General features: G+C 65.2%; 1 protein-coding gene across 4 annotated transcripts in view; it reads left to right on the top strand.

The window, feature by feature from the left end:
- The window catches only part of SH3TC1 (SH3 domain and tetratricopeptide repeats 1), a 47,129-nt gene that overhangs the window by 13,122 nt on the left and 10,656 nt on the right, over positions 1-23,351 (top strand). For 3 of the 4 annotated variants that reach the window (XM_053217651.1, XM_053217649.1, XM_053217650.1), the window contains exons 2-12: positions 6,985-7,206; positions 8,842-8,916; positions 11,075-11,202; positions 11,935-12,040; positions 12,787-12,933; positions 13,596-13,800; positions 14,594-14,670; positions 15,407-15,602; positions 18,116-18,249; positions 19,787-19,828; positions 21,506-23,164. In XM_053217651.1, coding sequence (XP_053073626.1) covers positions 7,017-7,206; positions 8,842-8,916; positions 11,075-11,202; positions 11,935-12,040; positions 12,787-12,933; positions 13,596-13,800; positions 14,594-14,670; positions 15,407-15,602; positions 18,116-18,249; positions 19,787-19,828; positions 21,506-23,164 — 2,959 coding nt within the window. In that variant the 5' untranslated portion in view covers positions 6,985-7,016. The remainder of the gene's footprint in view (positions 1-6,984; positions 7,207-8,841; positions 8,917-11,074; positions 11,203-11,934; positions 12,041-12,786; positions 12,934-13,595; positions 13,801-14,593; positions 14,671-15,406; positions 15,603-18,115; positions 18,250-19,786; positions 19,829-21,505; positions 23,165-23,351) is intronic. The other variant, XM_027072864.2, reaches the window with a different exon arrangement.

The raw sequence follows: 23,351 nt of genomic DNA on the forward strand, positions 1-23,351 counted from the left end.
TCAGAACACCACCTGGCAGAAGAGAAGAGGAGACGTGCAGGGGTGGCCACGTGCTGCTGGGGGAGCCTGAGCGACGTGGCTGGGAGCCCAGGAGCACCTGGGGCCCCGGGAGCTGGAAGAGGCGGGAAGGAGCCTCGGGAGGGGGCGCAGGCCTGCCCAGGCCTGATTTAGACTTCTGGCCTCCAGACGGGGAGGGACCGAGGCACCCGGTCTCTGGAGCTCTGTCACGGCAGCCCCAGGACACTGGCAGTGTGACCCTCACAGCTGTCCCTCCAGGGAGACAAGGCCACACCTCCCAGAGGGAAGGAGTTGCCCGAGGAAGCAGCTGTACCCCCTGCTCCGGCCCCTGGGACCCACAGAGGAGCGTCAGATCTGCCCGCGGCCAAGGAGACTGTGAAAACGCCTCCCCCTGACCCTTGGCTCCCGCTGTGGGGTCTCTGTGCAGCGGGCGGGGTGGCCGGGCTGGGCGTGTGCCGGGCATGGCTGTGCCCGTGACCTGCTGGAGCCCCCAGAGGGAGCCCCTCGCCCGCTCTCGGCCTCAGTGGCCGGCTCCACCCAGTGAGGCACTTGGGCTCTGGCCCCGCAGGGAGGGAGGGGAATTGGTAACTTTTGGTGGCTGTGGGTGACACCAGGAGCCGGTGAGAGGAAGGACAGGCGGGCAGGAGGGTGAGGACCGTTGTCCCCAGGTGACTAATGTCTGGAGATGTGTGTGGCCGTCACAGCTGGGCTGTGGGTGGTACGGGCATCTTGCTGGCCGGGCCGGGGTGCTGCTGAAATCCCACGTCTACACAGCAGCCACTCCCCACGGCAAAGAGCGATCGTCCCAAGTGTCAGCAGTGCGGCCCTTAGAAACCCCGGCCTCGGGGCTTTGGCATCTGTCAGACCCGTTCTGGGCTCTTCTAATCGTCACTGGCCTTGGGCATATCACGTGACCTCCCTGAGCCTCAGTTTCACTGTGTGTGAAACAGTCACATTTCTACTGAATTGGAGATTTTTTCCTGGTCTGATCCAGGCCAGTGTGAAAGCCTGGCCCGTCTGAGCACAGGACAGGGGAGAAGGTGGCTTTCCTGCCGTGATTCTTGGGGCCCGGCTGGGGCCGGCGACTGGAGCCGTGCCCCTGCCTCAGTGAGCGCACGGGAGGACGGGGCTGCGGGCTGACCCCAGTTCATTCCCTGCCTAGCTCCCCCCCACCCCTGGTGAGCGGAGCCCAGGTCCCCAGGTGGGGCCCAGAGCCAGTGGGAAGTCAGGGAGCAAGGAGAATTGTGGTCCGACCCCGATCTGTCCCTGGCGAGCCAATGGGCTGGGGTAGCACCTGGCAGAGGGACGGGGCTGCACGTGTGTCCGTGCGTGTGTGTCCGTGTGGGGCAAGTGGAAGAGGAACAGAGCAGGGCTGAGGTTTGGCGGGGCCGCTCGGCCAGCGGCTGGTGCACTTCCCCAAGCCCGGGGCCCAGGCTGGAACCTGGGTGGTTCCCCGGCTCTCACAGCCTGGGGGCTGGGCGGTGGGCAGGCGGCCGGGCCTGGAGCTGGTCCAGGGAGGAGCTAATGATCAACGCCAGGCGCGCTGGGCCAACCTCTCGCCACCGGCCCGGGGCGCAGGGAGGAAGTGTGGCAGGAAGCAGGGGGTGGTGGCAGCCGTGGTGCAGACAGCTGGGCTGTGGGCGGCCGGCCGGCCCGGCTGCCGGGACAGCCCGCGGGGCCAGCCAGCGAGGGGCCGGGAGCCGCCACCGGGTGCCTGCGGTCCGCCCACCCCCCCCCCCCCCCCACCGGGCGAGGAGCGGCGTCTGAGCAGCGGGAGCAGGTATGGGGGGCGCTGGGCCGGGCGGGGCAGGTGTTGGCCCCGGAGCCGGGTCTTGCCGCGCACGGTGGGGTCTAAGAACAGCCTCTCAACTTTGGATTTCTCGAAGCCTTTTCTGCTGTGTTGGGACCGTGGGAGCAGAGCTGTGGCCTGGGGAGCCCGGAGGTCTGGGTCCCGGTTAGTAGACGGCAGCCAGAACTCTGGAACGCTGGCCCAGCCTGGCTTCTGTGAGCAGTGACCCCTCCAGGCGCCCCAGGACCCCCAGCTCTGTGGCTGAACTCCTGGCGGGAGGCGGGGCGGGGGCCCGAGACAGGTGCTGCACTCGGCTCCTCTGGGTTCGAATCCCATGTGTGCTCCCCTCCCCCCCGCCCCCCGGCGGGTCCAGGTCCCTGGCTGTAAGCCTCAGGTTGGCCACCTGTGAAAAGGGCACAGTGGCAGCCCCTCCCCCTGCTCCCTGGGTCGTCACGAAGATTAAACGGCCGTGCTTGGTTAGCACTTGGGGGTGCTGTCTGTTCAGAACGTCAACACCGCTGTCAGTGACCACGACGCATCCCGTATGGGCCGTTCTGACTTGACTCTCACAAAATCTCATGACGTGGGTGGGCTCCACCCTGCCTCCGGCAGAGAAAGCAGGCGCGGGGGTCACAGGTGAATTAGTTCCCCGGGGCTGCCGCGACACAGCCCCACACGCGGCGGCCGGCGATGAGACCTGACTCTCTCGCGGTCCAGGGCCCCAAAGTCCAAACTCAAGGTGTCTCCAGGGTCCAGCTCCCTCCAGGGGCTCCAGGGGAGGGAACTTCCCACCTCTTCCTGGGACTCCAGGTGCTCCTGGGCGGTGGGTCGCATCCTCCGTCTGTCCTCTGTGGTCACATGGCCCCCACCCCCTGTCTGTCTGTCTGTGTCCCTCCTCTTCTTATAAGACGCCTTCTGAGGTTGGGTGGGTGGGTACGAATCTGGGGGACACGGTCACCCCAGTCCCGGGGTGACCAGACAGCTGTGAAGAGATGCTTCTTGGAGCTTGGACAAGGTCTGCGTGGGCCCACAAGGTATTTGTTCAGTACGAGCCCAGTGAATGCTCCGACCAGACCTCCCTGAACGTGTTCCGGGCTGGAAGGGTACGATCTCGCCCTCTGCTAAACCCACACTTATTAAGTGCCAGCTGCCACCCTGGAGTACCATCTGTGCACTGCGTCGACGTCCCCGTGAGGCGCGAGTTTTCGTTCTCACCCTCCAGGTGGGCTGAGGGGGGCACGCAGGCTTTCCCGGCCCACCGACCCCACGTGTCTGTGCTCTGGGGCCACACTCCCCCCTCCTGGGCTGGGCGCTGGCCAGGGCCCGGGGGCTGCTGCGGACCCAGCAGGTGCCCCCTGGGTTTGTCCCAGATACACCGAACAGAGAGGGAAAGGCCAGAAGGGAGAGTCTGCCGTTGATGGTGACCAGCGAGCAGCCCCCCAGGACCGCAGGTCAGCGGCCCCGGCAGTGTGGGAGCCGCGTCTACGGCAGGAGCCACGGACTGTGAGGCCAGGCAAGGCCATTATAGGAACCAGCGGGGAGGGAACTCTGGGCAGATATTGGGCTCACTTCCTCATCTCCGGCCGCGACTAGGAACCCCGGGCTGAGGCCTGTCACTGGGGGCCCCGCCTGCTCAGGCACATCCATCACTGAGCAGGGGGGAGGGTCTGTGAGCCCAGGAAGCCTCCCCTTTCCTCAGGAAGCTGTCCCTGAGGCTGCCGGGAGCCCGGACGATGGGCCCGGACGCACACACGGACGGGCGAGTCCTGACCCACGGGCAGAGGCGGGCAGAACGAAAGGCTGACATCGGGCTGCCGGGACCCCTCCTGTACCCAAGGTGGGGACGCGGACCTGTCCCCTGAAGGGTGACGTGGCCGGCAGGGTGGGAGGCCTGGGCCCCTGCGTGGGCTTCGCAACGGAAGGGCAGAAGGACGGCGGACTGACCTCAAAGCCCCTTGAGCGCCCCGGTCCTGACATCCACCTGTGGCGGGCAGCGGTGCGGGAGCAGGTGTGGGGAGCAGAGTTGGTGAGGCGAGAAGGGAAAGAATCAACTGGGGCTTGGACGTGGCTGGGGGCTGGGGAGGGCGGCCGGCACGCGGAGCCATATCCAGGAAGATGTGGAGGGGGCCTCGTGCTTTACGAGGAGGGAGACAGCGCGGGGAGCAGGGGGTGCAGGCACCAGGGCCTGAGTGATGAGGCTGTGTGGAGACGGTCCTGGGTGACTGAAGACCCCAGTGGGCTTCTTCCCCTGGGCCTTGGCAGCATCCCTGGAGAGGGGAGGGGCTGCGGAGCCTGGCCGTGTGCAGGGGGGTGGGGTGCGGGCTGCTCCCTGGGTCAGGTGCCTCCTGCCCCCACCCCCCCCAGGCTGTGCCCCTCAGATGGGAATCAGGTCCCGGTTGGAGGAGGGGCAGGGGCATCGCCTCTGTAAGCCTTGGGGGCCTTGGGCTGCTGGGGGAGTGTTGGTCCCTGTGGGGGGGGAGGGTCCCTGTTTCTCCGTAGTGAGGGGCTGTCTGGCAAGGCCACACGAGGGGCACCAGAAACCCGGGGAGCCCTGCCTCTGCAGCTATTGTGGCTGTTCCGACTTTGCCTTCTTTCCGTCTTTGTCGTTTGGATTGTAGAGGCAATCCTGGCTTGGAATGGGCTGAGAAGGCCCCAGCAGGAGTGGCTCTAGCATTTCGGGGAACGAAACGGGGGGTCCGCAGGGCGGTGGGCCGGGCAAAGCCCCTGGGGGCCGAGGCCCCCCCCACCCCCCCGAGTCACCGTCCAGGAGCCTGGGCAAGCCGCCACCGCTTGCCCAGTGCCCCTGGGACGCCTGCTGGTGCCCAGCCCGTGGAGGACACGTGTGGCTGGACTGAGTGTGTCGGGGGCCGAGCAGGGGCTCCCACGGGAGCCCTGACCACTAATCCCCAAGGCCAGGAAGGAGGGCGGGCGGGGGCCTTACCGGTGACCCTGCGCGTCCTGTTCAGCTTGGGAGGAGCACAAGGCGGGAGGGGTCGGCCTGTCCCCTGGGGTCAGGGGGTGGGAGCCTGAGGTCTGGGCCCCCGCCCTCGCTCTCCACTCGCCCAGCTGTGAGGCTACTCATGCTTTGCCCCCCTTGGGACAGCAGGGCTGCAGCGACCTTGGACGTCTGGCTGTCTCTGGGGCTCTGCCCCACCGTGCCGTTGGCGACGTGGACGGCCACCTGTCAGCCCCTCCGCACGCGGTCGGCACCTCCCCCTGCGCCCCTCCTGACTGCCCGGCGCCCTTCCCCTCACCTCCAGCGTCAGGAGAGCTCTCTTTGCCCCGGAACCAGCCCTGGCACGTGCGGGTGGCTTTCTGGGAACCTGGCTCGCTCTCCAGTCCTCGGGTTTGGGGAGTCTGGAGGGAGGCGAGAACAGGGGCTTTGAACGGATGGGGTTCTGTAAATAGTTGTGAAAATATTCCACATTGGGTCTAGTAAAGGTCCAGCTGCCCCTTTGTTTTTGGTGAAAATTTGAGGGGAGGAAATAAACCCAAGGCCCAGGGCGGCCCTGTCTCCACTCTCCTCAGTTTGTTCTGCACAAGTGCCAGAGGGAACTTTCCAAGGCACAGAACCAAACCCGCTACTCCGGGCTTTAAATGCTTCAGTGGCTCCTCAGCTTTCGTGGGGGTGCTCAACGCCTCTGGGGGCCTTCACCTCATCTGGGCTGCACCCCAGACCCAAGGCGCCTCCCCGGCTGCCCCAGTGTGCATCCTGCCTCCTGCCATGGGCAGCAGGTGCCTTGGGGAGACAGGGCCGGGCGTCGGTGGGGCTGTCCAGGCTGGGGGCTCCATGCTGCTGCCTCCGAGTTCTCTGTCCGCTGCCCGGGCCCTGCTCCCCAGCATCCGTCGGGAAGGGGGTGGGTCGGGAGGAAGCCACACTGGCATTGTTGTCCCTGGAGAGGGGGGCCGGGGGTGTTTTCCTGTCTCTGTGTGCTCTGTGCAGAGGGGATTCCCGCCGGCCTGTTCCGGCTTTGGCTTGAAATCCCATAGCTCATCATCAGGGATCAGGGAGGCTCGAAATAAGGGGGATTCCCTTAATTGTGCGTCCTAGCGTTGTTTCACCGACCTCCATGTGAAACGTGACCGAACAGGGCCATCCCTTGCCACCTGTGTCCCCAAGACCCGGCTGCACCCGGTCCCAATGGCCACAGCTGGGAGTCCTCCCCTCCCTTCCTCAGCCCTGGCCCTGCCCCCGCCCCCCCCCCCCCGCCTTCCTTTGGAAAGGGGACTCTGTGTTGCCCTGTGTCCTGAGTGGTGACAGAGCTCCCACCCCAGGAGCACCGTGTGTCCATTTGTAACAGCCTCTCATCTCTGACCCCAGGCATGAGTGAAGCTTGATGACAGCTCCTGGGGGGGGGGGGGGCGGGGGGGGAGGGTGGCTGGGAGGCCCAAGGGCGCCTGGGGTGGGGAGCAGTGGCCCGATCCACCTCGGTTCTGCCTCGGCCACTTCCTCCTTCCCTGCCGTCCCCCACCTGCTTCCTTTCCTCCGTGGCGGCCCGGAACCTGGCCCATTTCCTGACCAGTGGGATGGGACCACGTTCCAGCGGCCCCACGAGAGCCCAGGCCGAGCCCGCTGAGCCAGCTGGAGCCGAGGGGGTCGCTGTAAGGGGCAACGGGATCTCTTGGGAACCCGGGGCCAGAATCACAGCGACACTGAGGCTTGTGCGAGTCGGACCCGGGTGGCTGCCTCTGGGGGAGTCCGTCTCAGCTCTAGCTGGACGGGACACGAGGGGGGACTCATCTCAAATGCAAGGTGCCGGGTGCCCCGCGAGGACTTCTCTGCTCCCTGTTCCCACACATCCGTCCAGCGCTTGCAGGGATGTTCGAGCACCAGGACGGGTCAGACTCTGAGCTATTTCCTGGTGGCCCGTGGGCCGGCAAGAACGGGGCCCCGTCTGTCCACCTGCAGGCGAGGCCGGTGTTGGCCTCCTCACCGGGCAAACGCCGCACCCGTCTCGGGAAGAGCACGTGGCTGGGGGCTTGGGGGTTCGGAGGATCGTCCTAGCCGGGGAGGCAGTGATGCACAGACGGACAGACCTCTGAAAGGAAGCGGAGACACCCTCCAGGCAAAGCGGAGGCTTCTCTCCTGACCCCGGCCCCTGTGGCGGCCTCTCCGTGGGCACCCGTGTTCCCGGAGAGGCCTCAGCGCTGACCACCACCCTCTGCTCTCCCCACAGCGGCCAGCGGGCATGCGGAGCCCCCGGTGCTGATGGTGCCGCCGCCCGTCATGGAGGGTCCAGGGGACGCGGCTGGCGAGGGGCCGGCCCCGATGGGGAGGGGGCCTGCGGGGCCCTCGGGAGGCGGTGGCCGCGGCCACGAGGTCCAGAGAGTGGCCGTGAGCTCGTCGGTCGCCTGGGAGCGTGTGGGGCCCGAGGAAGCCCAGGCTGTGGTCAGAGGTGGTGAGTATAGTGCGGGCCGTCCTCCCTGTTGTCCAGCTGCCCGCGGACGGAGCCGTGTCTGCGGCCAGGGTGTGTGTCGAAACAGAGTCCCGTGCCCAGTGAGTGCCCTCGCACCCTGCGAGAGACGGGGGCCCAGCTAGTGTGTCTCCAGGGGCGCGTGTCCACGATAGCAGAACTTGGCTTGGCGAAGGGGAAGGGGGCTGGGAAAGTTCTAGAACGGCTGCACCTCGATGAATGGCTCTGTTACAAACCTTTGCATTCCCGCAGTCCTGCTTTGTCCTCAGGACATAAAGCCCTGGGGTTGCTCAGCATGGGACCGCCCCATTCCTTTGAGGAGGACGCCCTGGGAGGGGCCCAGTGGCCAGGAAGGACCGGGCAAGGACCAGTCCGGGCCTCTTTCGGTGAGGGGGGAGATGAACCCAGAGACGTGGGCTCAGGAGGCTGTTCTGAGAAGCATGGCCGCGCTCCTGCCCGGGCCCTGGTGTAATCCTGATTGCCACTGGCTTGACTTGGGCCTCGGTTTCCCCACTTGGGAACCTGAGGGGTGGCAAGGGGATCTCCAGGACCCCGCTGTCTACCTCCTTGGGCTCTGGAGATGAGGGAAGGAGGGGAAAGACCCTCCCCGAGGCAGGGACGGCCTGTGCCTCCTGCCCTTCCCCAGGCTCCCCTGTCCTCACGTCTCCTCCCTCCTCCCGGCCCCCTGCGTGGCTGCCCGTTGGGGGTCTCCCAAAGGGGGCTTGCCCAAGGGGATGCCCAGCTGAGTGGCCAGTGGATGATGGATGCACTGGGAGATGGGAACAGAGCTTCACAAGGCACATCACGTCTGTCATCTCGGTCCTTCCGGGTGTGAGGGACACGGAAGGGGCCAGGGTGGTGCCGATACCCAAGGGGGAGGGGTCCTGCAGTCAGACACCTGCCCGGTCAGCAGACTCCTGGCTGTCGCTCAGTTGTGGAGCCCGTCCTCCCCTCTGGCCCCCGCGTGAGCCCCCTCCACCGACCCTGCACTTCGGGGTGTGTCCACAACCCTAGCCGGGTTGTCAGCCGCGCCCTACTCACCTCACAAGGCCGAGGGGGCGCGGTTCACCCTCGGTCAGCGACTGGTGCAGACTGAACAGGACACAGCCTTGTCTGCCCCGGACTCTGGGTTCCTTCCGGGCTGTCACCTCTCCTCTGGGGTCAGCAGAACGGTGGCCCCAAAGAAGTCCACGTCCTAATCCCCAGAATGTATGGCAGAAGTGATTTTAGGGGTGGGGGTAGGTCGAGGATCCCAAGATGGGAAAAAAACCTCAGGGTCAGAATCAGAGACACTGAGGCTGCCGGGCTTCTGGCTCTGAGACTGGAGGAAGAACCAGAGATCGAGGGGGGCGGACGAGCTGGAGACAGACCACCCCCCCCACCCCCCGGAGCCTCCAGCAGGAGCCGGCTCTGCTGAAACCTTGGTTTTAGCCGGTGAGAACTTTCTAGACTCCGGCACAGCAAGACAACACTCATGCCGTTTGTTGCAGCACAGGGAGACCCTCACACCCGCCCGTCCTCATCCCCTCGCACGTGTGCGGACACACCTCTTTTCCTCCAGAAATATTGGGGGGGTTTGTGCCTGTTCTGACCTTGATCCCCAAACCTGCTGTGTTACAGATGCCTCCCCGGCCCCTGGCGGCTCTGGGCCGGCTGCTGGGACCCCTCCTGGCCAGATGGGAACCTGCCCCACAGGTAGATGTCCTCACATGCCACATGGCGCCACAGGGTTCAGTGTGGGTGGGGACGTGAATGTGGGGTCCCTGGGCGCCCCCCCTTGTGCCCACCCTCACTGTCCCATGGCCTGCGGGTTCAGGAAAGTCTAACGCAGAGATTTTCTCTTCTTCTTTTTTTTTTTAATGTTTATTTATTTTTGAGACAGAAAGAAACAGAGTGTGAGCAGGGGAGGGACAGAGAGAGAGAGAGAGAGAGAGAGAGAGGGAGACACAGAATCCCAAGCAGGCTCCGGGCTCCGAGCTGTCAGCACAGAGCCCAATGCAGGGCTCAAACTCACGGACCGTGAGATCATGACCTGAGCTGAAGTCAGACGCTTAGCCACCCAGGCGCCCCTAACCCAGTGATTTTCAAAGTGTGGTCCCCAGACTTCCTGCCTGGGGATGTAGGGAGACTGCCTAGATGCAGATGGCCGGGTCCCGTGCCCAGGTCCCCATCCAGCCCCGCTGGGGGAGGGCCCAGGACTCTGCATTTCCACTTGGGGCCCGAAGGCTGGAGTTTGTCTGCCTTTGGAAAGGGCTTCTGTGGAGTCTGTGTTTGCATCTGCCCGAGGAGGGGACACGGCCCAGTAGGCTGGACCACATGCAGGGGAAGTGACACTCAGGGGAGGCGTCACAGGTGGGACATGACCGGGTTAGGGACGCAGAGGAAGGAGCAGGGCCCTTGGGAGCGGCGGCCGAGGACTGACTTCTGGGGAGGGGGCCCCGAGGGCCAGGGAGCTTTCTGCGGGGCGCAAATGCGGGAGACAGCCCTGGGTGGTGGGGGGAAGGGGCGGGCAGAAGCCCCCTACCCCTGAGCCCCTGCTCCTGACCCCCAGCTGTGGTGGCACAGGAACCCCAGCGCTGTTAGTGGCTCACCTTTGCCTCACCACCCTCCTCTTCCGACTTTCTTTCCGGGCAGCTGGCTCTGCCTTGTGGTCACTCGGGATGACCGGGCGCGTTGAGCAAGCAGCAGATTATTTCTGGGTCTGGTTTGCAGCCCCGCCCTCTTCGGGAGCAGGGGCACATCTTAGAACCAGTTGTGAAATGTCGGCCACGCTTCCTGCTGGGGGAGTGGGGCCGATTCCAGGTTCCAGAAGTCTCCATACCGCCCTCCTCTCCCCTCCCTTCCCCTGTACTCCCCTCCCCATCTCCCTTGTTCTCTTTCTCCGCCCCCACCTTTCTCTCTCCCTTCCCCCTCTCTTCTCCTCCTGCATCATCCCCCTCTTTGGAGCAGTCCATGCCCCGGGGATCTCCGTAGCCTGGTTCGGAGGCCTCTTAGGAGGACAAGGGTGGGGGTGGGCTTGGGGCACTTGAGCCGAGATCTGAATTGTAGGGCAGCCAGGCAGGCAGGCCAGGATTTGATCTGGGAGAGAGTGCTTTAGGTGGAGGATGTGGTGAGTGCAAAGGCCCTGGGGCAGGGTGGGGGATGTCCTCATGTCCTAGGGCAGCAGGGAGGCCGCAGGCTAGATGGGAGGGACAGAAGAGGCTGGGGGGGAGCAGGGCCAGAGGCTCAAGGCTCTGCTGGTGGGAAGATGGGAAGGGTTTGTGTCTTAGTTTATCTGATAATGGAAAATAATTGCAGCTGTACCATCCAATACAGCCACGCAGTTTTTGTTCCGATTTAACTTAAATGAAATTTAAAATCTAGTTCCCACGGATGCACTGGCCACATTTCCAGAGCTCGACGGCCCCGCACGGCTGGCAGCCGCCCTTCAGGACACCGGATGGCACTGCCTGGGGGGGTGCCGAGAGCTGGGGCAGACAGCGAGCCAGAGCTCAGTGTCAGGGACCCCCCGGCTCTCCGTGGACCAGAGAATGGTCTGGAGGGGGGGGCGTGACCCGGGGCCCCGGGGAGGGGTGCCACGGTGGGTGGGGCCTGGTTTTACAGCTCACTGGTGGACCCACGTGCCATGTGGTGCAGGGAGCTGTCCTTGGTCTGCAGGGAGGAGGCTGGGGGCCCTTCTGGAAATGGGACAGAGGCGGAAGGGTCAGTTTGGGGGCAGGACGGTGGGTTCTGGGGGGCCTGCTGACACTCGAACGCCCCCGTCTGGAGCTCGGCGGTGGGAGAGGTCGGGGCTGGAGGTCACGGTGACTCCCGTGACTTTGCTGAGTGCTCGCTGGGCGCTGGCCCCTTCCAGACCTGACCCTGCAGCTGCTGGCCGTGCGGAGGAAGACGGGGCTTCCAGACCCCAGCCTGCAGCGGGCAATGCGGGCCCGGCTCCGCCTGCTGGAGAATGACAGCCGGGAAGTGGCCAGCGTGCTGGGGGTGAGTCTGGCTCCTCTGGGTGGAAAACGAGCCCGCGGGAGCGAAGGAGCAGGGGCTCCGGGCTTGAGAACGGGGACAGAGGCCAGGGGTGGCCCCGGGAGGAGGGGGAGGTCCAGACGGCACGCGAGCACCAGCGTGGTGCCCCGGGACTGGCCGCCCTTCGTGGGGCCAGGCAAGCGGCCGAATCCCGCGGGCCGCTTACCGAGGGTCGGGCTCCCGATTAGAAGAGTGGCTTCCATCGTCAGCGTGTCAGGTGGGGCCCTGGTAGCTCCCCTTCCCCGGGACCCACGACGCTGTGCCTCGTACCTGCTGGTGTTATTCCAACGCCCCATCACCAGCAGGGGAGTTAGTTCACGGGACGGGGGTCAGAGGAGACGGGTGCAAGGTGAGCGTGGCCACCTGCATCAGTGCCGCGGGAGGGGCTGGGAGACAAGGGGCTGCGCGGGGCTGAGAGCGCAGCCTGCCCGAGAGCCTGCTGTCCCTGGTGCGGAGTCACCGAGAGTGGGGCCCAGAGTCTGAGCCCCCAGGGGCTCAGGGAAGGAGCGGGGCTGGGCAGAGGCACCGGGGAGCCACGGCTGGCTCGAGGGCCCCGGCCTCGGGCTGTCAAGGAATCGGCTCTGTGCTTCCGCCCCTGCCTGGGTCATTTCTCACGATGTTTCTGTCAAGTGAGCGGCTCCGTCCTCCCAGCCGTCGGATGCCTGACGGCCCCCGGGACTGTTTCTTCCCCATAAGGAGTTATCGGCCAGGCTGCTGTCTATCCACAGTGACCAGGACCGGATTGTGGTGTCGTTTAAGACTTTCGAAGAGATCTGGAAGTTCTCCACTTACCACGCTCTTGGTAAGGTGGTGACCTTCCCAGAGCTGGTTATGGGGACCCCCCGCCCCCCGAGGACACTTGTCACACGCCTAGCATGTTATATCATAGATCAGGCTTCAGGTTAGGGTTGCTCACGACGGCCTGGGCAGTGGGGCTCGCTCACCTGCTCTCGGGGGGGAAATGGCGTGATGGGTGGGGGCACAGAGGCACGCCCGTCTGTGCCCACATTTGGGCCTCGCCCCGAGTTCCTCCCGACGCTGCACCGTGTGGTAGCTTTGCACGGCCAGACCTCGGGGGACGCTGAGCTCAGACTGGCTCAGCACAGACCGGGTTATTTCCAGCTCATCCAAAGCGCTCTGTTTCTAAAGCGCCCCCAGCCCGCTGGGAGGCATCCGCGAGGGTCTGGCCGCGTCCTCTCGGGGACCTCGCCCCACCACCTGGGTCTGAGGACGGACAGAGTGGACAATGAGAGCAACGGCGTCTTGCACACCTTGAGCGGGGCCTGTGCCAACCCCCCAGCACACTCGACCTCGAAGGCTCTTGTCCCGTCTCAGAGACGAGGAGACTGAGGGTCACAGAAGGCCGGTGTGTCGCCCACGGTCACGGCCGGTCCACTCACAGCCCGGGTGGTCAGACCTGGGGCAACCTGGGTTGTAGACGGCACCGCGAGGCCCCAGGGCAGGGCAGGGCTCCCCCCGCGCCGGCCTGTGAAGGTTTCCGTGTCTCCCTTTGGGGCCTGCCGGTCACCAGGCCCGTCTGGCCCCCAGGCTTCACTCACCACTGCCTGGAAAACCTGCTCGTGGACCAGGCCTTCTGGCTGCTTGCGCCCAGCGAAGACGAGGAGACGACCATCCAAGTCCACGTGGACCAGGAGGCCTTGACACGGACACAGGAGATTCTCCTCGCCCAGGAGGGTGAGCGCTGCATGATGACGGTGACGTCGGCGGGGGGCACACCATGCTGGGGCCACGGGGGCCACGGGCCGCAGGAGGGTCCTGGAGGCCCCGGCGTGCACGCCGGGACGGACGGGGGCTTCGTGCAGGGAGGAGCATGCGGGGGGGTGGGGGGGACCCCAGCCATGAAGCGCCCAGGCCCTGTCACTTCGCTGTAGAAACCTGGCCAGGCCCCCAGGAAAGAAGAGAAAAAGCGTTTCTGCCAAGCGGCACTGCCATCCCGGGGTCCTGACCCGATGCGGTCTTGCTTTGAGCGCCGAGGTGGCCTCGTCATTGGGTCGGGTCAGCAGCAAACAGAACACGCAGCTGTCGGTCTCGCCCTGGCTGCGGACGAGAAGAAAGGCGGCCGGCCGGCTGTGGCCGGGCTCCCGGTGGTGGTCCTGCCAGGCAGGACCCTGGGGACCACAGGAAGGGAAACTGAGGCCCCGAGGGTCTGAGGTTCAGCGAGGCTCCCCGGGCAGGTGTGAGCAGAGCTGGGACTCCAGGCCGGCACCGGCCTTCCAGTCCGGGGCGGGGGCGGCAGAGACCGGGGCTGGGGAGACCCCGCAGGACTGCCTGCACGCGTGCGGCCTGGCGGGGACGGGTGGGTCCCACACTGAAGGCCACTGTCTGTCACTTCGAAGGCCCTTTCTTTGTCCTGTGTCCCGACCACCACGTGAGAGTGACCACCAGCCCCCGGGGCGCAGGCCCGCAGCCCCCGAGGCGAGCCGCGGGGGTCCCCCAGGGAGACGCAGCCCCAGCAGCGGACTCTAAGGCGCCCAGCCCCGGCACGTGCTCCCAGGACACGGCAGCGGTGGCCGCTCCGGAACCTCTGATTCCATTTCATCAGTAGGTACCGACCTTTGTGTCTCCGCTTCCGGCCGGTCCCGTCCCGTGTGTCGTCAGGCCTCCTGGAGCCCCCACCGCGCCCCCCCGCCCCGAGGCGCTGGTCCAGCCTCAGCCAGAGGGGCTGGACGGTGCTCCAGGCAGACCCGGTCCTGACCCTGTCTGTTGCTTCCGGTGTGTGGCCGTGACAGTGAGCCCAGCTCTGGGCCTCAGGGCTGCGAGCTGCCCGAGGACGCTGACATTCCCTGGCAGGGCTGGCATTCGACGGCACCAGACTGTGCAGCGTGGAGCCCTTGCTTCGTGTTCTGGCTCGTTCTGAAAAGCTTTTGAGGGAGCCAGCTGCCTACCGTGCACCCGTAGGAAGGAGGCATGTGGAAATCTGTACAAATGAAAACCAAGGCAGAGGAAGCTTGGGTAGCATGCCAGTTCTTGCTCAGGAGCTGAGCGTGGGGCGTTAACTTGGCTTGGAGCTTCCTGGCAGCCAAAGCAAAGAGAGAAAGTCGATGACCTGATGTTTAGAATCTGTGAAGTAGTTGGCAATGGCTTGGCTGCTGCCCCGGGCTAACGGAGGGAGGTTTCTCAGGAGGCCAGCTGGAGGAGGGGAAGGGGACTCCCTGCAGGCACGGCCACATGCCGAGGTCTGAGGCTGCCCACCTGGGCAGGTGTGTGTGTGCCTGTAGGTGCATAGTGGTGGCAAGTGGTGAAATTTGCTTGCGTCCCTGGGGGCTGCTGACTTATCCCGTCTCCGCATCATCCACTCGCCTCACATCTGAAATCCTCTCTTGTCTCCCTCCAGGTGGGCCCTCAGGGTCGCCTGGGACCCCATCGACGACTCCGTGAGCGGCCCTATGACGTCAGATGTTCCGCTGACGGGTAAATGCTTTCGCTGGCCTTTCTCCCCTGGGAAAGGCGTGGGCAAGGAGGGGCAGGCACCCGCATTCTGGAAGCTTCTGTGCTCGCCCTGAATCCTCCCCAAGCCAGAGGGGGTAGCTAGAATCCCCTGCAGCTCATGCTGCGACAACGAAGCTCAGAGAGGTCCACCGGCTGGCCCGGATTTTGTCGCACGGGGTGCGGGGAAGCCGGGCCGCATCCCCGTCGCTGCCTCCGGGGAGCCCCGAGGGTCCCATTCACAGAGCACCCATCAAGCACTGCTTTCTCTCCAGCCGCACTTGAGACACCTCAGAGGGCCCTGGGACGGGTGGGCTAGGCTCCCGCTGATGTTGCCTCGTGAGCTCATGAGGGTCTGGAGGCTTAGGTGCTGGGTCTTCTCCCGAAAGGCCAGAGTGGGGCTCTGACTTGGGCTCCTGGTCCAGTGCTCTCTGCTCTGCCCCAAGCTGGCAGGGCCCTGTATACCTGTGAAGTGGCTGCGAGGCCCCGAGGGAGAGCCTGGGCCAGCCCGGGGCTGACGGCCCCGGGCCAAGTTAGTTAATGTCTCTGGGCCTCAGTTTCCCATGCTCGCTGTGCGGAGGAAGCGCCCCCTCCGGGGGCCCCTAGATGTCCAGCCCCTTGGGTGCAGCGGCCACACTTCGCGGCAACCCTGACCAGCTGTTCTTGGACAAGAGCCCCGGGGTGCGCCCCCAGCACTGACTTCGTGGCCTCCTTTCCGCAGCGGTGGGCCTGGCCTCAGCAGTGGCAGACTACCAGGGCTCCGGGCCTGAAGAGCTGACCTTCCGAGGCGGTGACGTCATCGAGGTCCTGGGCGCCCGGGTGCCCGGCCTGCCCTGGTGCCTGGGCCGGCACACGGCCTCGGGCCAGGTCGGGTTTGTGCGCACGAGTGTCATCAGTGTGCAGGGCCAAGTGTCTGAGTGAGTGGCTGAGGCCCTGCCCTCTCCCGAGCCCGCTCCCCTACCCCCGGGGGCAGCCTGTGACACACGTGGACGAGGTCCCGGATGGCACCCCTGACCCTCCCCCTCGCCACCGCCCGGGCGCCTGTTCCCTTGTCCCCAGGGCTGGCGTCAGCCTCCTATCTGGACCCCTCGTGTCCCTCCTCCAAGTGCAGCCCGGGGCTGTTCTCTGAACTACACGGCATCCCACACGGGGGGCTTAGCTCAGCAGGTGGAGATTCCGTCCCAGCCCACGGGGCCAGGAGTTCAGAGTCAAGGTGCCACAGGGCCCCACTTTCTCTGGAGGCGCCCTCCTTACAGCTCCTGGTGGCCACGTCACCCCCGTCTCTGCCTCCGTCTTCCCACGGCCTCCTCACCCCAGCACGTGTCTCCGAGCCTCGTCCTATAAGGACACCAGTCTCTGGATTAGGGCCCACCCTACCCCAGTGTGACCCCCACCTCAACTGGTTATATCTGCAAAGACCCTTCATTGAATAAATCACCTCCCGAGGTCCTAGGTGGACATGAATTTTGAGGGACACTATTCACCCCCATACACCTTGCCACTCCCTTTTCTTTTCTTTTCTTTTCTTTTCTTGATGTTTAAATTTGAGAGAGAAAGAGACAGAGTGTGAGCAGGGGAGGGGCAGAGAGAGGGAGACACAGAATCTGAAACAGGCTCCAGGCTCCGAGCTGTCAGCACAGAGCCCGATGCGGGGCTCGAACTCACAGACCACGACATCATGACCTGAGCCGAAGTCAGGTGCTTGAGATTCTAGGCCTGGCCTTCAAGGCCCCCCACGACACAGACCCTGGTGACCACCGATGTCAAAGGCTGCCCCTTGCTGTCAGTCCCCTTCCGGAACGAGTCTGCTTTGACACGTGTGCCCCTACGTGAGACACCCCCTCCATCCCTGCCCTCCAGTTTTCCTGGGGCTCTCACTGGCCCCCAGGCCCCGTCTCCGACGGCTCATCCCTGGGGACCTGCTCCTCTCCCTGTGGGACCCCCCACACCCTGCTGGTGACATGCCCGCCCCTGCCCTTCTGAGAATTCTGAGTGTCCCCACGGTGCGGCCCTGGGCAGCAGCAGGGGTGTCCTTGGGGGAGCGGTCAGTGGGCACAGCTGTGCCCGTCCTTGGGTGGCAATTCTGTTCCCCTGGGCTTGAAGCATCATTGTCAAGACCTCAGTCATGAGCCCAGAGAAGGTGGGCGTAGGGACAGGGCCTTTACTGGGTCTGGACCTGGCCTCCCACGCCCGTCTTCAGGGGTCCTCTGGCCCTGACGTCCCGCGGCCTGGGCAGGAAGCCTGGAAAAGCCCCGCGGACCCCCTCGTTCGCTCCACAAACGTCGACTGCACATCTTCCCTGTTCCAGACCCTGGGTTTTCATCCTTAGTTTAATGAACCACCTCCTGGTGCCTCTGCTCTTTCCCTTTATTTTGGCAAAATTTCAGATTTAGGGAGGTTGCAAGACGAGCGTCAGATTCCCGTAATCCCTTCCCCCCGGTCACCCAAGGGTTGGCACGTTGTCACATTCGTCTTCCGCTTTTCCTTCTCGTACTGACGCCGTCGGGGGTGGGTTGTAAGCAGGACACCCCTTTCCCGGCGAGGGGCGTGGCGCATGTCTCCTAAGGCCAGGACGCCCGCCTGGGCACCGCCGCGCGCCCTTCGGGATGGGGACGGTGACGGAACAGTGCCCTGCAGGCCACACTCGGGGTTTGCCAGCGTCCCGGTCGTGTCCCGGACAACCAGAGAAAGTTCCAGGCCTCGTGCCACCAGCCTCTCCTCCCTCGTCTCGCGGTCCTTTAGGACACTGACGTTTTTGAGGCACACGGGCCTGTTGTTCTGTTGAATGTACCAGAAGCTACTCTGAGATTTTCGTTAACGTCTCAAAATAGCTCCTTCCAGTTTCCAGGCGCGTTTCAGAGTTTCACGTAACGCTGGTGATTTAGTCCCACGAGCGAAAAATGCCTGTTCCTTCTCTTCCTTCTCCCCTTCCCGTTTTTCATCTCCCTGACTTGGCGGGGACAGGAGCGCCCCATTTCTGTGCTGGGCGTCGTGGGGAGCCCGGGAGCTCGCGATGCGAAGGGCTTGACCCGTACATCCACACGTGCACACTCACACATTTGTAACACATACTGGTGCACGCCCACGTGCACACACACGTACGTGCGATACGTACATTCTGCCTGCAGCTGTCACAACCCGCCTCACAGGGGAAGGGGCACTTGAAGCGGGGCTTTGGAGGCTGCCCAGGAGCTCACCTTCCCCGGCTGCCACGACCCGCCGTGTCTGTAGCAGCCTCTCCCGCTCCTGGCCGTCTGCCTGCAGCTGGACCAGACGGGCCTTGTGGGCCGGATCTATTTCGTTTCTGTCCCGGTGACCTGGCCGCCGGGCACAGAGCAGGTGTGACGGGGGTGTCTGTCACGCCAGAGGGCAGATGGGGGTCTTGGGCAGGAAACGTGCTGTTGTGAATAAAGCGCCTTCTTCTCTCCAGGCTGGAAGACACGATTTTTCTCGATGAGGAAGAAAGGTCGTTCTTCAGCAACGAAGGGCGCTTCTCGGACGAGGACGCCAGGCAGTTGCTGAGGAGGATGTCCGGCGCGGACACGTGCACCGTGTACAGCTTGGGTAGGTGTGAGGGCGCCGCGGGGGTGGGGGGCACGGCTCCTCCCTCCCCTCCCCCTGGCCGCGGGGACGTCGCAGGACCTGCATCAGACCCTGGGTGCTTAGGACGGTTTCTGTGGGCAGGTTCCCAGAAGGACAAGAGGGTCTGCAGCTGAACCGGGAGACCCCGGGACCCAGCCGGCCGGCACCGGGCCTGCTCGGGCTCCTGCCCCCTCCGTGGAGCGCGGACTGTTCTGGCTTCCGTGCTCCGCTCAGGACGCCCCTCCCCGTGTCCCTTCAAGAAGGCCCGCCCCGGGGCACCTGAAGGTGACCGCACAGGTGCTGCTGCTGCCTGAGGGGCCCGTAGGGACAGCAGCGGGCCAGAGGCAGAGGGGGGGACAGGGCGAGCGGCAGGGAGATGCCCGCAGTGGCCGCGAGGCGTGCCCGCCATGCACCGGGGCCGGCCCGCGGCCCACGAGCTGCTGCTCCGCCAGTCTGGGTGACAGTGACCGCCCTCCATGACAGGACCAGGAGCCCGGGCTCGCGTGGCTGTGGGCTGGCCTGGTTGCCTGACCACCAGGGACCCGGGCCGGACCCCAGGGCCACCAGCCCCTAAAGATGGTGCTGCTCCCTCTCCCCACGCTGCCCTGCGCTCAGGAAGGACCCTCTGTCGGCTGCCATGCGGGGGGAGGGGGCGGGAGCCGTGTCATCGGCAACAGAGGCGACAGAGGAACAGACCCGCTGGGGGACTGCCTGGGGCCGGGGGTGCAATCTAGCCGGTTCCTTCATCCTGTGCACGGAGGTGAATGCGCATGCACACACACACTTACACACACGCACAGTATACACATGTGCACACGCACTCACACATATGTGCAGCACACGCATGTGCACCCATGCTTACACATACGTGCGGCATGTGTGTGCACGCTTACAATACATGCAGCACACTCATTTGAAGCACACGTGCACACACACACGTGCACACACGTGCACACTCAAATAAGGCAGCACACACACGCATGCACACACATCCACATGCACATACACCTACACATCCATGCACACACACGAGCACAGTTACACGTATGTGCACGCACACACACACTCCTCACGGCCCTGGAGCAGACATGACTTGCACATCGGGAACTTTTCCACCAGTAACAGAGTTAAACTTTCCAGGTCCCACAAATTGGTTTCTCTTCCTAAACAGGCAAACTTAAATTTTGACCATAGCACCTATGTCAGCCCCCCACTCGGGGGGACATTCTGGGGGCCCCCTTCCGCCAGGCGCCCCTTAGCTTCCCGGACCCTGTGCATTTGTCAGAGTTGACATCACACTTCACACGTCTTTTCCCAGCAAATTAGCGTCAGCCCATTTTCAGGAGGTGGAAACTGAGGCTTAGGGAAGGGCTTGGCCTCTTGACCAGGGGATCCCCCCAGCCCTCCAGCCCCTCAGGTCACTGGAGTGTTTCTGTCCTGGTGTCCCCACCCATCCCGACATGGCCCCGACCTGGAGGTGCTGGCCGGAGGGTGATGCCTCTGTTCTCTCCCTTCTCAGACAGATTAGAAGAGACCGACTTTGAGCCGCCGGAAGAACAAGGTGGGTTCTCCCCACACGGCAGCGTCCCTCCGGGCAAGGGGCTGGGCCCGGGGGTATGACGCCCGGCAGAAGCCACAGAGCTGGGTGCGGATGGGGCTCTGTGCGGGGACCTCACACCTCCGTCGGGGAAGGCGGGAGGGGGTCCGTCCTGCAGGGGGAGGGGATGAGGTGAGGGCAAAGCTCCCCCCTGCTGTGGTAGTGGTCCCTGCCAACACACCAGCCCTCCAGCTAAGGGGGGGGGAGTCCCCTCCACTGCCCGGGCCGTGGCTGTCCCCACTCTGTCCCCAGCTAAGGTGGGGGTCCTGGGCCTGTACTTGGCCATGGGTTCTTTTCTTGAAACCTAGAGCATCTGAAACTCTTGGCTTTGAGAAAGTGAAATGCTGGGTTTGGAGGGCGAAGGGGGTGCTGGATTTGGAGTCTCACGCTAGAGAAGCCCCTCAAAGATTTGCTTCTTCCCCTGGGAGCTGGTAAGGGAGACCCCCTCCTTCTCCCTCCACACCTCCATCTTGACCCCCCCACAGAAGGTCTGCATCGGGGAGAACCTGGGGACTTGAATGCCCGAGGACCCTTTGGGGTCCACCTAAGCGCAAACAGGGAAGGGCCACTTGGGGTACTCGATGGGGAGGCTCAGGACATCCGGGGCCATTCCGGGCCCTCCGTCCAGCCCGGGCCTCTGCTGGGTGAGGAGGGCAGGACTCGCCGGGATGGGAGGGGGTGGGGGCAGCGAGGTTGGGGGGGCGCATTTGCACCTACACGTCGGATTAGTCAGGTCAGACGTTTGCTGCTGAACCACAGTGAATTCTTTTTTATTCCCCGACTTTACGGACGAATAAAGAGAGCGTTAGTTTTGAACATATTTTTTATGTGAACTCGAAACAGAAGAGTCTTTAGATTCTGGTTCTTTCCTTGCAAACAAATTCCCCTTTAAGCTCGTGTTTTTCCAGCAGGAAGCGTAGCTGTTTTGCTCGTTGGCTGTGTCTTTGGGTACTGACCCATCCAAAGCCAACAGCCCCGCACACGGGCACTTTTGGGTACAGGTGCCCCCAGGTTCTCCAGCGCCTCATCCCTTTCCTTCTTAACCCTTTAGTAACTGTGGGCCTCAGATTCTCGAAGCAGCCAGGGTGAAGGTGGAGACCCAGGGGGTCCTCGCTGGCGTGGTCCCGGGAGAGAGCTGGACCAGGGACCCAAACATTGTCCTCCATCGAGGCGGGTTTCATCAGTTCTGGGGGTGGCTTCTGAGCACGTGCTGCCCCATAGCTCTGGTTGGCCCATGATGATTTCACGGGAGTCCTGCACCCGACAGGAGACCCCCAAGTGCTGAGGAAATCCCACGGAGGCGGGGGCAGCCAGGAATGTGGACGTGTCCATCTGTTAAGTGGCTTTTCCTGGAGGGGAAAGGACGCTGATCGCTGAGCGGTGCTCTCAAACAGGAAGCATCAGAAGGGGTTACTCGGCAAAAAGCTCGGCCAGATCGATCCCTATTCTCATAACCACGACCGAGTCCCCACCGGGTGCTAGGCGCTGGGCTCGGCATTGCGCGTAAATCTTGGGCTTCAGGTAGGGGAGGCTCGGGCAGCAGCTGACAGGGGTGCCGAGGCTCGGAGGGATGTCTGTCCCTTACCCCGGCCTAGGCCCAGATCGGCCTCTCATCCACCCGGGGGTTTTGGTGATTTGCAGAATCACCTCACCTGGACCCAGAGCCACACGAGACCCTACAGAAGGTGAAGAACGTTCTGGAAGAATTCAAATCCCGCCAGGACTGCCCCGAGGAGCCAGAGTCCTGGGGTCTCTGCGCGGCCTCCGGCGGCGCGAGCCCACCGGACCCTGAGGAGCCCCCCTTCTGCTTGGACACGGGGGCCGACCGGACCGACCCGGAGGCCCTGGGCTCGCTGCTGCTGTTCCTGGACGCACCCGGCTACAAGGCCTGCTTCCGCGGCCTGTACGACCTCTCCCTGCCGGGGCTGAGCGCCCTGTGCGGCGGCCGCACCGACGAGGAGGAACTGGCCGGGCTCCTGGCGCGGGCGCGGGGGGCGGCCAAGAAGGCCGGCCTCCCCATGGCCCTCGCCAGAGTCTGCTTCCTCCTGGGGCGGCTGTGCGTGCGCCGGCTCAAGCTGTCCCAGGCCCGGGTGTACTTCGAGGAGGCGCTGGGCGCCCTGGGGGGCCGCTTCGGCGACCTCTTCCTGGTGGCGGCCGTGTACTGCAGCCTGGCCACCATCCACCTGAAGCAGAGGAACAGAGACAGGTGCGCGCAGGTGACGCCCAAGGCCACGGCCCTGCTGCTGGGGACGCCCGGCCACGGCTGCGGCACCGAGGCCGGGTCGGAGCTGCTGGCGCACGCCCTGCGGCGGGCTGTGGCCGGCCGGAGCCCGCAGGCCGAGGCCCGGGCCTGCTTCCTGCTGGCCAGGCACCACGCCCGCCTGCGGCAGCCGGAGGAGGCCCTGCCCTTCCTGGAGCGGCTGCTGCTCCTGAACGAGGCCTGGGGCTCCCCGGAGGCCGCCTGGCCCGCCGACTGCTACCTGCTCCTGGCCGACACCTACAGCCGGCGGTGCCTGCCGCGCCTGGCGCTGGGCTGCGTCAGGGCGGCCTCGCTGCGGGCCCGGGCCTCGCTGCGCGGCTCGCTCCGGAGCGTGGACCTGGTCCTGCGCAACGCCCCCCGCCTGCCCCGCCCGCCCTCCCAGGCCGCGCCCCACCTCCGGCAGGCGCTGGCCTCCCTGGGCCCCGGCGCGGGCCGGGCGCTGCGCGGGCCCCTGTGCGCCAGCCTGGCCCGGCTGCACAGCGGCCACGGCCAGCACGGCAGGGCCGTCGCCCTGATGGCGCAGGCCGCGGAGGCGGCCGCCGGGGCCGGGAGCCGCCTGGCGCTGGACTACCTGCTGGCACTCGCCTGGCTGCACGTGCTCGGCGGCCGGAGCCCGGTGGCCCTGGGCGTCCTCGAGTGCGTGCGGGACGGGGCGGAGGCCGGCGCGGAGCGGGAGGGCGTGATGGCCAACATGGCGGCCGTGGCGCTGACAAGGACTGGCAGGACCCGGCAGGCGGCCGAGGGCTACTACCGCGCCCTGCGGGTGGCGCGGGGCCGGGGCCGGCGGAGGAACCAGGCGGTGGCGCTGGCCAACCTGGGGGCCCTGTGCCTGCGGGCCGGCGCCAGCGGCCTGGCCCAGCACTACTGCCGGGAGGCGGTGAAGCTCTTCTCGCGGCTGCCGGGCGGGGAGGGCGGCCAGGACTTCACCTGCGTGCTCCTGCGGCTGGGCCACCTGTGCGCCCACAGGGCCCGCGCCCGGCAGGCCAAGTGCTACTACGAGTGGGCCTTTCTGGTCGCTGCGGAGATGGACCACCTGGAAGGTGAGTGGCGGCCACGCTGGCTTCGCGGAAAGAAAACGCGTCTTCTCCCCATGTCCGTCCAGAGCGCGCCCGGGGCTCTCGGCTCTCCTGCCGTCGAGAGTGTCGAATGGCGGGAACCCGCAGGTACTTGCGGGTGCCTTCGAGGCCGGCTGCGGGGCGGCTCTCGTGGGAGCCCCCCCGCCAGGCT

This window comes from Acinonyx jubatus, chromosome B1 (assembly GCF_027475565.1).
Source record: "Acinonyx jubatus isolate Ajub_Pintada_27869175 chromosome B1, VMU_Ajub_asm_v1.0, whole genome shotgun sequence".
Taxonomy (NCBI): domain Eukaryota; kingdom Metazoa; phylum Chordata; class Mammalia; order Carnivora; family Felidae; genus Acinonyx; species Acinonyx jubatus.